Source organism: Choristoneura fumiferana, chromosome 14, assembly GCF_025370935.1.
Source record: "Choristoneura fumiferana chromosome 14, NRCan_CFum_1, whole genome shotgun sequence".
NCBI lineage: Eukaryota > Metazoa > Arthropoda > Insecta > Lepidoptera > Tortricidae > Choristoneura > Choristoneura fumiferana.
In genome coordinates, this window is record NC_133485.1 from 4,929,945 (window position 1) to 4,946,240 (window position 16,296).

The window sequence follows — 16,296 nt, forward strand, 5'->3', positions numbered from 1 at the left end:
CCTAAATTGAATAAAGATATTTTGACTTTGACTTTGACTTTGAACTAATCCCTGTTCACGGTTGGCTTTTCATTCGACCTCTTCTTGACAAGGGTGCACGGACTGGTTCGAAACATGAGGGGCATACCTCAACTGTGTATACATGTGAGTGGCTCATGTACAATATATTATTAACTCACCTGGAAAATTTTAGCAGATGGTTGGGATACTTTTAGTTTAGTTTTACCTCGGGTCTTGGGTGTTTAGTAGGTAATTTTAAAACACCTCGTATTTTCCAGAATACTTTGAAACTTGCCTTAGGAATCCATACGTCAAGCGGAGGATTCACGTTGCTTCGGAAGCCAGGCGACGCTATTACTCCATGCTTTACTTTCCTGGAGATAACTATTGGCAAGGATTTATCGTAAGTCTGCGATTAATTTCATTGTATTGTTTATTTAAACGCAGGGCAAGTATTCTATAATTTAAGTACACAGGTAAAAAAATTAACAAGGCTTTTGCCTACAACATGCAGTGTCGCTCACTTCACCCCGTACCAAGAAAACCAATGCTGTACGGAAACAATATAGAAGTAATATGAAGAGCGACACCCATAGTTTTGTTTCGACGGTAACATAATAGTTTGTGTCTGTCTGTCAAGTTTGTCATGAACCAACAGAAACAGTTCATTTACCTATCCTCGCTCAGCGCAGCTGTAGTGGGAACAGCTCAGCGGAGCGAGGTTTTTGTGTATAGGTACAAAGAAGGGAAGAATGTTTGCGAGGAATGTGTTGCAAGGAATGTGTTGCCTGTATTCCCAAATGGGGTAGGCAGAGCACACGAAACGTTACCGCTTCGGAGCCACTTTTACAATTTTAGGTTTTAAGTTCGACAAAAACGGTACCTTACTTAACCTATACAGTTCAGAGGGATGTATTGGGAAATACTCAGTTACTGGAACGGGCAGTGGCGCACGCGCTCCGCTCCCGCCTCACCGCACCCTGCTCGTTTGTTTGTAAAGAGCCCGCTACATGCCCTCGCTACGCATCCTCGCACCTCTCAGCTACCTCGCACATCTTTGGTGGAAACAGTCACGTTCCACATCCTCGCACCGCTCCCCTACGAGTACCACATACTGGTGAAAACACAGCCTTAGTACGGTACGCTCTCATGTTTGCAGACGTGACTGCCACTACAACGTGTCAGATATGCCGCTGTCGGCTGGTGATACACTGTCGCCATTCTTACAAATGGGTGGCAGTTTCAACCCGCTGCCTGTCGCCTTGAGGAAACCCAATGGAAGTCCCGTTAAGGTAAACAAGTAGGTACCTATGTAATATAAGTCATCATCTTCCTCATATAAGCTGTTGGGCGTTCACTGTTGGACATCTTCTTTTTTGTCGTTTCGCTCTTCCCAGAGCGGTCGTGGCACATTGAGATGTCCGCGTCGGTAGTAGAGGCGGACACAGCTCTCCATATGATCTTCCGCCATACCCCTCTCTTGGCCCACTATCTGGCACAGTGAGATACGCGGTTTCCTACTTATACTGCGGCCTTCACTCTTGGTCAGTCCAGCGCATAGGTGACCTGCCGCGCGACCTGGTTCCCTCCACTCTTCCCTGCACGACTAGTTGCTCTATGGAATCGCCATCCCGCCTGGAGACATGTCCAAAGTACTACAGTATGCGTACTGCAGTGTACCTACCGTTGGACACAGCACAGATCTCCGCGATAGACCTCTAGTTGCTTCGGTTGGAAGCAGCCTGCATCCACCGTGAACCAGCGGCTTTAACCAGGTCTTCCGTCCATCAATCTCGTCGGAGGACGTGTATGGGTGAATGTGCCAGTAACTAAGTAAGTGTGGAAAATCTGCGTTGAATTTATAGCGTATTATAATTTACAGTTTGAGATTTATTTGCGATGATATATCATACTTAGCGCTCGCGGCCTCACCAATGAAAAATGAAAACGTACGTTTACGCGTTTACCTTTACTTGCCCGAATTTCATTTGCCCGAATTTCACTGGCCATACCAACGTTTGCCATAAAATATATAGAACCGTGCTGTTTTCAGGATTTTTTTAAAATTCATCATACATAATGCAGTAGGTTAGGTTATCAACTCTGAAGAAATTACTATTTCAGAAATAAATTACTTTATGGCAAATGAAAATTCTAGGAAACGATACATTCGGGCATATGAAATTCGGGCAAACGATAGAGAACCAGGTTCCACCCTGGTACGCGATTCAGTTTCCTCGACTGTACTGGTAATATAAACTATTTGAAACAAGATTGCAACTCGATGACGCTGCAAAAGGTAAAGCGCTCGGAACTCTAAGATATGATATATGGTTAATTAAACTTGATCTCATCCAACAATAGTTCCACTTGAAGTTATCTAGTGGCAAAACTTTGCTTTGTAGTTAGAGCAAACGCATTGTGTCTTGAAACTGGTACACGTTGTAATATAAATAGGACTTATTTATTTCATTTTCAAAGTGCAAATTTTCATTAAATTCGAGCGTCCCCTCCCCCTTTAAAAACTGAGCCGGTGGTGGAAAATTAAAAAAAAATTGAGAATGATAGTAAGTGTATCAAACTTTCAAGGAAAACTGTAACGGCTAAGTTTGCTTGAGAATTATTAGTTGTTTATGAGTAAATAGCAGTCTAAGGTATATACCTAAACTTGGAAGATTCCGTATAAAATAAATCCTTAAAAAAATATTACTTATTTTTTCGTAATGGCTACGGAACCCTATTTTGGGCGTGTCCTACACGCTCTTGGCCGGTTTTAATTTTATAGATGCGACTGCTGTATAAGTTAGCCCATGACGCCGTGTAGGGACACACAAAAATACCTACTTAAAACAAAATTTGACATTATAATTAGGTATCTATCTATTTAATACCAAAGCAAAGCAGGAAAGCTCGGCCGCCCAGGTATAAAGGTAAGCGTCCACTGATCCGCATCGTACGCTTCGGACGTGTCGGATTTGTTGCTTTGTATAGAAATGTGCGATCCGTACAGTGCGGATCAGTGGACGCACTTGTATGACTCTCTATACTAAGAACACTACGATCCGTTGCGTGCGATGCGTCCGATGCGTACGATACCGACAAGTGGACTTTATTGTGTATTTTTACAAGTTTTGTTTATTTCTTGTAACATCCATACTTAAACGATATGCGTGACATAGCCATAAACTCAACGGTAGTGTAATATTTTCTTTTAAATCATTTTTTTTTCATTTTGATACAGGCAAAACAATGTAATAAAGAAAGTTAATAAATAATACCGGGTGGGCCCTGTAACAGGAGCAAAAAAAGAAAACACAGGTTCTGCTTCTCAAATGGAACTACTTAGTTCCAAACAAATTAATTGGTATTTTCAATGTACGGCATCCAATAGCCTAAATGACATCGCCTGTCACGTAACAAAACCACGGATTTCGCTATACATTGCTGGGCAAATTAAACTTTAAACTATAATAAAAATCATAAATTAATACAAGTTATTTTCAAAAGTTGTAGAACTAAATTAGCTCAAGATGAAGAGTGGAAGCTGTGGTTTAATTTTTTGCTCCTGTTACAGGGCCCACCTTGCATATATACTGAGCGGTAAATAATTTGGCCCTCAAATGTACGCTGTTAATGGTAAATCCATAGTGTGGGCCAAGTTTTGTGCCGCTGAGTATATCTTTATTAAAAATTTGTTTCCAGAGAGCAACGTGGCCGACCGATAAGTTTAGGCGTTATTTTGTCACACATAACTATCTATCAACAACGACGAATACCACCAGCACAATCTACCTACGAACTCTGCTAATTCATTTACGGTAAGAAGTATAGGATTTGATTTTAAGTTTCTACAATAATTCTGATAAGCCTTCGTAGCTTTTTGTTTATCTAAACGCGGACTAAGAACTGGTAATATAGAGTCAGAAGGCTGATTTAGAATAATCATCTATGATTAGCGCGTGTGCTCTTCCATAATATATTACTATTCTAAATCAGCCTTCGTACAGCAGAGCAGCTTCATTAAACCCCCTACGCAATAAGAGGGGTGCGCTATAAGTTTGACGCCAATGTCTGCCTGTGTCTATCTGTTTATCTATGACATCGTAGCTCTCAAACGGGTGGACCGATTTCGATGTGGTTTCTTTACGTGAAAGTGAGTTTTCTTGCAATGGTTCTTAGCTATGTCTGGTATTGAACTTTAAAATGTCAATTTCGGGAGATTTCCAAATTTTCTTAGTTAGTTAGGTTATTGACTAGCCGTCCAACACAAGCGCCAAGCACGCAAACCGTGTAAGTACCGACTAGTCCGTGAGCCCAGCCCCAAGTTACCTACGTAACATGACATCACGATAAGATGCATGGCACACGGTGGAAAAAGTTGTGCTGAGCAAGAATCAAAAAACTATCGCACCTAAAATTAGCCGGAAGTTTGAGAAAATCCTTCATTTCCGGTCAAAATTTTAAGGTCATTTTACGTCAAATGACATCATTACGAAACACTTGGCATCATGTAGCTCTTTATTCGTAGAGAGGGGCAACATAAATCTGTCAGTTCTGAAATAGCCGGAAGTGCCTGACAGACTGCGGCAAAGATGACCCCCAAAAACGATTTCCTACGTCATGTGACACCTTGACCAAAATTTATTCAAACGTTTCGTAATTAATTAGTGTCTTTAATAATAAATAAGTCTGTCAACACTAATTTTGTATTACATTTAGCGTGAAAAAGTAACAACACACACAAACTTTCGCAGCTTAAAATATTACCTATAGTCGAAAAATAAGTACAAATAGGATAAGTATAAACGCATGCCGTGCTTCAATTAAGTAGGTACCCATTTAATATTTATTACGACTATCAATATAAGATTTTGACGAGGGTCTAACATCATCCACTTCGCACTTATTAATTCAAAGCTAATATATTTTTGGCCAATAGGAGAGAATGTCGTAGGCTCATGTCGGAATACAATAGGGTTCCAATTTAGTAGAATCACCGGCATTTTTGCGGCTTTGTGCGGGCAGGACAAGGACTCCTTAATACGGTCTATCAATTTTACAAAGAATGTTTTTCTAAGAGAGAAGCGATCCTTTTCAAAGTCTATAAAACATTTTGGGCAATGAATGCCAAAACCTGTTGTCATTCTTTAATAGATGTTGTGAAACGGGACTTTGAAATTTAAGGAGCTGTCATTAATTAACGCTTTAGAAGCGCTTTTACAGTAAATAAGAAGATGCTAAAATGTTCCGCTGTTCTGTTGCTAAGTATTTATCTGAAAAACTGCCTAACAATATCGCTCTTACTACTACGCTTATACTAGGTACGAAGTTTGTATCATGACTTTCCTCACGCTAATTTTATTAGGAATGTAAGAAGGACGCCACGATTCGAACTTCGAAGTCTGAATTTCGGAGTAGCCCTCAGAGTTTACTAGCATTTATACTTGCAACTTCGCTCGCGCAAACCAATTTCGATTTTCTGCATAGCTGGCATTTGAATTGAAATTCCAGAATTTCACTATATTTCCATGCGGAAATGCAAATGTCTCACAAGAGAAATCATTATGACACTCTGAAAACGTTCTACGGCGGGTTAGAAATCAAATTATTTGACAATATAAACCCCTGGTGTTGCAGATGTTTATGGGCGGTGGTGATCTCTTACCATCAGGAGACCCACTTGCTCGTTTGCCATCCAGTCGAATAATATATATCGAATTGTTACGATGCTATGTCATTATAGCTATTCGAGAGTGTACGATATTCCTACGGCTCCAAACGACTTACCGGTACTGTCCATCCACGGCCTGGGGTTCCAAGGGCTTAGCAAAAGGTCCAGGAGCTGTCTTCGGGCTGAATATAGCGTACACAGGGGTCCAAGGGCACTGGTAAACGTATCGTCCAAGGGGAAAGAGCCCTCACAACGCACACACGGCACAGGAATAATTTTTATGTGTTTGCCACGCTTGCAGCTGACAGATTGCTTTCGAAGCAAGAACACGACTCACTCCGTATATCCGCCGGATGTGACGCGCTGGTGTTGCCATCCCCAGAGGAATGGCGGCTTCCGAACAGGAAGCAGAAAATCGCTAGAAGACCGTAGGGATACCATACAAAAAAAAAGAACGATCTTCCAACTTGTGTTGTTGTCTCATCACATAAACTTATACATAAAAATATAAACAAAAAAAAATATTGTTCCGGTACGGACAGAGAGAATTTATATTTATCTACACATGCATATTCGATCGATACACAGAAAAATACATTGGAAGGAAAATAATAAATAAAAATGAACATCGAATGGTATAAAATGCGGGCCCCACTCAGCATAATGTCGCGGCAAACCGCAACGCAGTTTTCAATAGGATCCATTTAAAACTAAAAACAAAAAACTACACACACGGTAATGATACAAACGGCAGCGGAAAGTAGTTCGCTGAGAAACTCACAATCAGTCGCTGGGTGCAAAGTAGGAGGTGGGAAGTTTGACGAATTACACGAGCTTCAATGGTGTGGCTCATTATGAATGTATGATCTTCACTAGTTTTTTTTCCATTTTGGACATATTGAGCCAAAACGAAGTGTTTTCCTTTTATTGTTGATTGTGGGTAGCCCAGCGAATACTTACGCTATATTCCAAATAGCTAGGCTCCGTCGCTACAGAGCGTCGTGACGAAGTAGGTACTAACTGAGGCTTACAGCGCGCCACAAAGTAAGAAAATTGGGAATCCCTGGCCTAACGAGTACACTCATTGCAATATAGGTAATATATAAACATTTCCTTGATTTTATTCCCTTTTTGCCAGCATGCAACGAAGCAAGTCATCTCTGCGAGTGCACTTGACAATTCAAGCGCAGTACGCGGCCAAGCCGACGTATACTCGGGCTGTCACCACGTCTCTCCAGGTGGAACATGAGATGCCCAGCGCCGGTGTCCTGCGGGGACTTGAAGTAAGGATTATCACGTCGTTACTAGTTTTCGCTAGATGGCGCTGTTTCCAAATTCCTTCTTGGTTCTCCTTGGGATTTCTGCCGCGTTTTATAGGCACTTGGATCAGTTAAAAAAAGAGTCGTGTATTGTATGCCGAATTCAGATTCGTCAAACGTTGATCCTGAGGAGATTTTAGATAGGGAAACCGTATCGCCGAAACCGGGATCATGCAGCCCGCTAGTACGATGGTGCCCGCATTATACAAGCCCCAGTAGGGCTACTACGAGACCCGAAACTCGAAGTTCGTGTCGTACTGTCCCTCTCGCTCTCCCATTACACAGTAGAAGTGTCAGAGGGACCGCACGACACGAACTTCGAGTTTCGAGTTTCAGGAGACCTCCTGTCCGTTATGGTTTTGAATTTGACTGAGATTGCTAAATTTTAGGGTTTGGGAGGTACATCGTCATTTTGTTTATTTTCACCACCCCAAGATAGCCCGTCAAAATAAAAAAGGCATTAATATCAGTTCAGAATTTCAAAATTAGCGTGAACAAACACATAGCAGATTGATGAAATTCTAAAGGCTACTGGAATATATTTTATCCGCGTTTCCAATACCTTCGGAGTAGTTTTTGATTCGTAAGTATATTGCAAATCAGACACACTAAACAAGCCGCAGTACGGATTTGGGTACGAAAAAAAGTAGTGAAGTTTATCTTTTGTTATAATAGAGGTGCCCTATTCGTGTTGGACCTTCCCTCGTGCACAAAAGACTCTTTATGTCCCTCGTTAGGCATCAAACGGCGCAGTCCTTATTAGCCTGCATTTTGCTACTGGGTAATTATTTGAGGTGTAAGATAAATGTTACAGAAATAAAACACACATTTTGATGTGGTCTGTTTTATTTTGAACATAAGGATATGTACCGATAAGATGCTTATATTATAAGAGATCGATAAAGTTTATTTTGGTTAAAAAAAGCAAAAATCCAATTTTAACGGTAACGAAAATGAGCATCGAGACCACGAAAAAGAACATTTGTTTATTTGAAAATCTTATAATTGTACTATTTGAATGAAAATCCGATCATAATGAGAAAACGAATAAGCATTATTTAATTAATCAGGTATCAACAGAAATAGACAATCGATATCTATATAAAAAAAAAAAACTTGACCACGAAAATGACGACTTCAAATTGTCATTTTTGTAACCTTTTAAATACTATCTAGAAATTACTTAATTAAAGTAAGATTAATAACTTCAACTCACAAACCAAAACAGTTTTCAATACCTTCCCCCCGTGCAGGTCTACGGTAAACCAGAACGAAATTATGTTACAACGAAACAACACAACAAAATGCTCCTCTAAATGACGAAGTTTCTTTTAATATTTAGATATATACATTTCACACGTACATTCAGGGCAAAATAATTCTTGAACCTCTCGCCAGTTAACAAAATTGGCGACGCACTGGTCATAATTCCTATAACCACACCTGGAGCAAATGTTGTTGACGGTCAACCATTCTTCGTTTAAATCAATTAAATCAATAACGGCATAAACGATTACACTGTAAAAAGCAGAAAATTCTATAAAAAGTGTTCTGTATTTTTCTACTTGTAGGGAAAATCATCTTTTTCGTGGTCTTTAATCAGTTTCGTGGCCCATAGGACCACGAAAATGATGACCACGAAATTGAAAAGCTCTTACTTTCGCGGCTCTGCAGTAAATATCCTATAGGTTTGAAGCAAATGAAATCAATATTGAATAACTTAACTGCAAATGACACAGCACCAGTAAAACATTATATTTATTTACCCAATACTTACCAAGTCGCAACCGTAACGAAAATGACGCTCGATCTTTGACGCAAATCTAACTGAACCTTTATTACATTAATTATAGATAAATAATTATGACTTGCGATAAACATTATACGTTATATTGACGCAGTCTTATTTTCAAAGTTGCTTATAGTTAAAAAAAGATTTACAGGAGGTTTGACCTCTTTTTTTTGTTTAAAATATACTTAATAAGTGTGGCTACGAAAATGATGGTGTATTTTGGAACAACGGGAAATGTAGAAAAAAATAGTCTTATCAATGTCGTAATTTTTTATGTTGCATGCATGGTATATCATATTATGAACATTCATGAACTTAAAACAATAAACGATATATTTCTAATTTTATAACTGAAAATTTGAGTCTAAACACAATTGAACCTCTCGAAATAATAACCCTACTGTAAAAGATTATTTTTAGTGTCCAATCGGAACCAGTATTTGCCACAGAAACCAAAACAAAAACAGAATTTTCGTTTGTGACAGGTTGAGAAATTAAAAACGTGTTTTAAAAAATGAGCGTAGACGTCCGTTGACAGTAAAAACGTCCATGTTTCCTCACATCAGTTATTTTAGAATAATATTTACTTAAAACAGGCTTCAAAATATACTGTTGCAGGCCTAATTATTTCAGGCACTCTTTGATTCTCTAGCGCTACAAGATTGTTATTCTTCCTGTAAGAGATTGGTAGATACTCTACAATCCATAAACTAGACAAATAACATGTAATTGTAACCATAGATACTTTTGCGTAGATCTGGGGGGGCGTCCTCGGCGCCTTGCTGTCATGCTACGCACTCTTGCAGTGGCGAGGGGTGCTCCGCAGAGGGGGCCCTCAAGCTGCCCTGCTGCCGCTCCTTGCTGGATCCACGGCCGACGCTATGTACTTTGTAAGCCTTCTAGAATACAAATTTATTTACAATACACTTAATACTCTACAGTTGGCACAAAAATGTTTACGTTTAATAATTTATTGGATCAGGCGTTACTTTGCCTAGGTCCATATCAATGAACGAAAAGAATTTAGGTAGAGGTCGCGGGTGAGCAAAGAAATTCTTTTAGTTCATTTACGTTTAATGTTTATTTGGGCAAAAAACGGCACAGTTTAAAGAATAAAGGAAAAGAAAACTTAAATTAAACATTAGCCAGCAAATATGCCATTGTTCAATTATAAGATAGAGAAACAAGTACAAAAAAAAACAGGAAAAAAATATTTACGGGCGATTAAGTAAACTATAAGTATCTAAAAGAACATAACAATCACTAACTATCGTATATAGACGTATATAGAATATATAACGTTTTAAACTTTCGTGATTCTCACTAATAGTCAAAATACCATTAACGGGACTTATCACGTTATTTTTACACGAGTAATATTTACCTCGACGTTTCGGCAACGTTACAGTTGTTGGTGACCGTGACCCGTGACCCGTGTCTACTCGTGACCACGGCAACTGTAACGTTGCCGTAACGTCGAGGTAATATTACTCGTGTAAAAATAGCGTGATAAGTCCCGTTTATGGCATTTTGACTATGTATATAGAATATTATCGTATACGAGTATAGACGTAGTAGCTGTACGAACGTACCTACTGCTGGACGTAGGCCCAATTCAAATTAAATAAATGTATTTTCTTTCTTTCTTTCAATTCCCCACGCGACAAAATAATTAATAATAATAACTCATCTGAATGACACGATGATTTAATTGATTTACAAATGCATAGTTTCGGCCAACATTGGCTCAAACCGGTCGAAGTCGATACCGGAAACACTGAAACCAAACCTTCAGTTACTCGTATAAGAAGTGCTCATTTAATATTTTTGATTTAATTCTTATGTTACCTTATAAAGCAATCGTAAAAGGTTTTTTTTTGTTATTCTAGGCTGTCTGGTTATCAACGCTACATGCTCTAGCTGTGGAAGCTGGGTCGTTCGGGCTGACTCTTCCACCTTCGGCGGCCGAAGAGCGCATCATCAGAGCTTTCGTATACTCTGCTATCGCTTTAAAGGTAAAACTTCTTTTACACAGATTACTAAGTACGTTTTAAAACTAGCGTTGGCAGCGCGTTTTCCTTTCCATAGAGCAGCCGGATATGTAAAGGCCCTAAACAGAAGCTGAAGTTCATAATAAACTATTTTTTGCTACAGTTTTATTACAAGCTTTTAAAGATTCACCTGTCCCGTTTTCTGTCTGTCTGTCTGTCTGTAATCAAATCTTGCAAGTTACATTCGACCAACTTTCAGTAGTTGGATTGACTAGAAATTTGGTATACATGTAACTTGCGTGACAATACAATAATCTGGTAGTGACATCGTGGTAGTCCGGCTAGGATCGTCTCCGCAGGACGGAACTCTTCAACGGTTTATGGCATCGACTTGAAATTTGATATGTAAATGTAGTGTGGGCGACAAAACAAGTACAATCAATAAAAAGAACAGTCAGCAAAAAAAAGCTTGTATTAAAAATGTTTTTTTTTTAACCAAAAACTTATCTATAGAGAAATGAATGAACTGAACCAGTACTTTGCTCACCCGCGACCTTATGATAGCTACGTTTATGCAAGCCTGATTAAATAAATTAGATCGAGAAATTAACTATGAATTATATTTTACAGGGTATCAAAGTAATATGGGTGAATTGGCGCCAATGTCGCTGCGATATTTTCTTTTTGGACTGGTCTGAATACAATCCTCCGATTAAAGGTACCTAATAATTCTGAACTGTAAAGTTTTTATAATAATACTAGCTGCTTTCCGTCCGTCCCACACTCCCACTCCGTCCTCGTAGAAGTATGAAAAATAGTTTACTTCCTATTCTCAGACCTACTGAATATACACAAAAAAAATCATAAATATCGGTCATGCCGTTACGGAGGAGTTTCATTACAAACACTGTGACACGAGCATTTCATACCGGGTGTGGCCTGTAATAAGAGCAAAAAATTAAAACATAAATCGTCCTCGTCAATCTGAACAACATTAGTTCAGCGACTTTTAAAAATAATTAGTTTTTTTAATTTTTATTACGCTTTTAAGTTTAATTGAAGAAGCAATATAAAGCAAAATGCTTGATGTTTGTAGCGTGACAGGCGACGTCAGTTGGGTTCAAGGATGGCGTACATTGATAGCAGTATTTAATTTGTATGAAAAAAGGAAAAGTCAAAGACTCCATTATTTTTAAAAGTCGCTGAACTAATTTTGTTCAAATCGTAAAGGACGATCTATATTTTAATTTTTTGCTCGTATTACAGGCCACACCCGGTATATTACATATTAAAGAAATTTAGTTAAATTACACTGGCACATCTGTTTGAGACTGTCTAATCATAATCAACCAACTAACTTAACCAAATATTGGTATTTATTACTCTTCTAAGTATGTACCTAATTGCTGTTGAATTAGGTACGTATATCATCATAATTTATCCAATCAATCAATCATAATTTGCCCAATAAGGATTTATATTTGTATGACGTGGCGTGTCCATGACGTGATATAAAGGTGCACACATTAAATATAGTGAGATTTACAGTTGTCTGATGCAATGATGATTTGTTTGTTCCTCTCCCTCCATTCTGATGCGTCACGATGCAAACAAATGAAAGCCTTTATGGGCATTAAACAAAGCACTCCAAAACAGTCATTATTATCATTATCAACATTATCAGCTGTATAAGAGTCCACTGCAAGATATAGGGGAGACCGAGAGAGAGTCGATGGACAGAGTGAGTTGTGACAACTTGCGATTTTCTTAGAGTCTGCTATCAGCAACTGCAGTTGCTGCGATAGCGAGCCCGCAATACAAGCGCGCGTTACACTCTTTAGTTCATAGCGTCCGCAATACCGCAGCTAGTCTATCAAACGCGTGCTGTTGCGAGCTCGCTAGCAATTACTAAGTTTCCAAAAAACGACGTTGTCACTACTCTCCTCTGTCACAACTCTCCTCGGACTCCCCTAGGCTCACCATTGCGTTGAAAACGGTGCTTAGGTACAATAAATAACTTTTACTTCCCTTGCTTTACTAGATGAGCAGTTCAGTGAAGATAACATGTGGAAGACGAGGATCTTGGCTCGAGAGTGGTCCGCGATGCAAGCGCGACGGAGAGTGTCTCCGGGAATTACTATTACATTAGCTCTTATTAATTTACATGTAAGTAGTCCAACAGTTTATTGTCAACATAAAGCAGCGCTGTGGTTCCGTACCTCAGCATTGCGGAGCAGTTAGAAAGAAACAAAGAAAGAAAATATTTTTTTCACACCTCTCCTACAGAAAAGTAACTTTTCCTCCCTGACGAGAGGGAGCAAAGTGCAACTTTTCTGTTCAAGGTTTTTCTATGTATTTTATTGCAAATGGCATTTTTTGAAGTTGATAATTCTAAAGCCACGTCATTTTCTATGCTGGTTGTTCTTTAAAAATATTAGGGTTTTTTTTTCAAGTTTATAAATGCTCGGTGTGAAAAGTTGTATGAGCCACTCGGGAGCAAAATTATTTTTATCTTGGGCGTTAACACTTGAATCCCTCATGACGCTCAGGATTCTACTTTAGAATCGCTCGCTACGCTCAAGATTCTATTGTAGAATCCTTCGCTACATTCTGGATTCATTTTGCTCCCTTGTGACACAGATAACTAATTCATAACTGCAGTGACACATTACACAGGTTAGAAAAAATACATAAGTAGTGTTGCCGTTACAAAAAGGTCCCGGCTCAGCATACCGCTGGTTGAAAACCAGCACTGGTCTAGTTCTTTAGGCTTTAAGTACTTAATACGTTATTAAATAATAAATAAATATCATGGGACACTTATTGACACCAATTGCTCAAACTAAGCAAAGCTTTTACTATGGATACTATGCAACGGATAAACATACTTATATAGATAAATACATATTAAACATCCAAGACCCGAGAACAAACATTCGTATTATTCATAAAAATATTTGCCCCGGCCGAGGATCGAACGCGGCACCTCAAGCTTCGTAGTCAAGTTCTCTAACCACTTGACCATCCGGTCGTCAGTCGTCAGGTATTGTGTTACCTTGTTGTTACTTTGTTTATATACCGAATAAACATTTTCTTTCTTTTCTTTCTTACACAACTAGCAGTTTCCTAGAGAACGGTAATTGACGCCGTCGTTTGTATACAAAAATTGCTCGATTAAAGAAATAGGATAGAGATTCTATTTTGGAAGCCGTAAAAAATCTGATGCTGATCTGATCTGAACAAGCCATTGGGGCCAAAAAGTTCTCGAATGGATACCGTGTATCGGCAACCGCAGCGTAGGACATCCACCAAGCCCAACGAGATAGACGGATGACAATATTTAATTTATACTTATCACAACATTTTTTTTTCTTAAGTTAACTACGGCGGAAAATGTACAACGATCAAGATGTGTTTACGGTTTCTGCAACGCTCGCATCGTACGCACACAGCAAACCGTGGTAGTGTGCGGGCGAAAGACGGCCGCGGGAAGGAGACCGTGCGAGTTGGGACAAAATGTTTGCGCTGTGGTGGTGTCACGGTGGATGCAAGCCGCTTCCAACCGAAGCAACTGGAGGTCTATGGAAGAGGCCTATATCCAACAGTGGACGTCCTAAAGCTGATGATGGGGATGATGATGATAAAAATCATCATCGATTCCCGTTCGATTCGATTCCCGTGCCGGGGCAGATATTTGTATGAAAAATACGAATGTTTGTTCTCGGGTCTTGGGTGTTTAATAACATTTAAGTATGTATATATATATATATAACTATATTTATCCGTTGCTTAGTACCCATAACACAGGCTTTGCTAAGCGTACTTTGGGACTAGGTCAATTGGTGTGAATTGTGCCGTGATATTTGTATTTATTTATTTAATTTTTCGTCACAGCTTTTCTCCCCATGGCTGGAGTCCCTCCCCAGTCCTGGCTACGTCTGGTCAGCGGGCTGCATTTGCTGGTGGGCTAGCTACAGCGCGGCGCTGCTGGCGAGCTGGGTGCGCGACCGGCTGGTGCCCGCGGAAGCTGTCTCCAGGATCTGCGAGGGTGTGGGGTTGTCGCTGCTGGTGTTCGAAGAGGAATACTACGCGCATTACGTTCATGGCAGGTAAGGTCAAACGTGAACCTTTGTAAGTTTTTTCCATATTAAGTAGATCGCAATAATTAATTCACCGTCCACGTTTTCTCACATCAGTTATTTCATAATAACATTAACTATTTTTTTAGGCACTGGTTGTTACTACTATTACTTATATATAAACCTGGACATTTCTACAACTTTTCCCCCGTAAAAGATTTTTACCCGTAACTATTTTATTTGGCTCTGTCCCTTTCTCTAATATTAAAAGTATGAAGCCTTTAAAGACAAAAAGCCGTGGTGGCTTAGTGGTTTCACCTATCGCCTCTCAAGCAGAAGTGCGTGGGTTCAAACCCCGGCCCGCACCTCTGAGTTTTTCAAAATTCATTTGTGAAATTACATTTCAAATTTACCGCGAGCTTTACTTACGGTGAAGGAAAACATCGTGAGGAAACCTGCACACACCTGTGAAGGAATTAAATGGTAAGTATGTGTGAAGTTCCCAATCCGCACTGGGCCCGCGTGGTAATTACGGCCCAAGCTCTCTCATTCTGAGAGGAGGCCTGTGCCCAGCAGTGGGACGTAAATAGGCTGGGATGATGATGATGATGATGGAAGATGAAGCCTTTTCTGAGGCGTCGTGACACGACACATCATACAATTATTTGAGTCATGTGTGTTTTACATTAAGCCACAGCGCAGACTATGAATTTGCATACCCCTTTAATTCTATGAAAGTTGATATACCTACATATATGTACCTACTCTGTATATCACGATGTAATGATCTGGCAGCAATTATTACAAACAAGTGGACCGGCAGCAAAGCGTAGGACGTGGTTGCGATATTCAATCGTAAGTCCGTAACTGCAGCCATCCACTAGCCATAAAATGTAGTCCAACAGCGCATCCAGAAAAATCTCGCCAAGTCTCAAATGCACACAGTAAATTAAACTTCATAGGACTATTAACACTATTTGACTAGTCTCAAACTACATATGCAAAGCTTGAACTAATGGATATGGGTAAGGGTACTAAACTACGGATATATCGGTAGGTACTTCTACAGATAAATACACACTTAAATACACTACATATATGACACATCTAAGATTTGACCATAATCATTCGTATTTTTCATACAAATATTTGCCCCGACCAGACATCGAAGCCGGGACCTCAAGTGTCATAATCAGGTTCTCAACAACAGTATTTACTGACCTACTGATATTTCAGTCATCGTGTACCTTCTTACCACAACAACTTACAACACTTAATTATGATTCACAGAATAATGGTTGGTGATGGTATTAGGATAGAGTTATTATGTACATACATATAAAATGAAAGGTCATACAATGTTAAGACCCATTCATAAAAATACCAAACTTAAATAATTCTGTGTTCCTGTCATAATGGAAGGGTCAAGCGAACAATAGAAGGG

General features: G+C 39.4%; 1 protein-coding gene across 1 annotated transcript in view; it reads left to right on the forward strand.

Moving 5' to 3' along the window:
- Positions 1–16,296, forward strand: part of LOC141434789 (meckelin) — a 31,715-nt gene that overhangs the window by 3,016 nt on the left and 12,403 nt on the right. The window contains exons 2-10 of the mRNA XM_074097229.1: positions 279–403; positions 1,160–1,292; positions 3,703–3,818; positions 6,810–6,954; positions 9,538–9,672; positions 10,672–10,797; positions 11,404–11,491; positions 12,815–12,939; positions 14,668–14,882. Of these exons, the coding sequence (XP_073953330.1) occupies positions 1,188–1,292; positions 3,703–3,818; positions 6,810–6,954; positions 9,538–9,672; positions 10,672–10,797; positions 11,404–11,491; positions 12,815–12,939; positions 14,668–14,882 (1,055 nt within the window). The 5' untranslated portion in view covers positions 279–403; positions 1,160–1,187. The remainder of the gene's footprint in view (positions 1–278; positions 404–1,159; positions 1,293–3,702; positions 3,819–6,809; positions 6,955–9,537; positions 9,673–10,671; positions 10,798–11,403; positions 11,492–12,814; positions 12,940–14,667; positions 14,883–16,296) is intronic.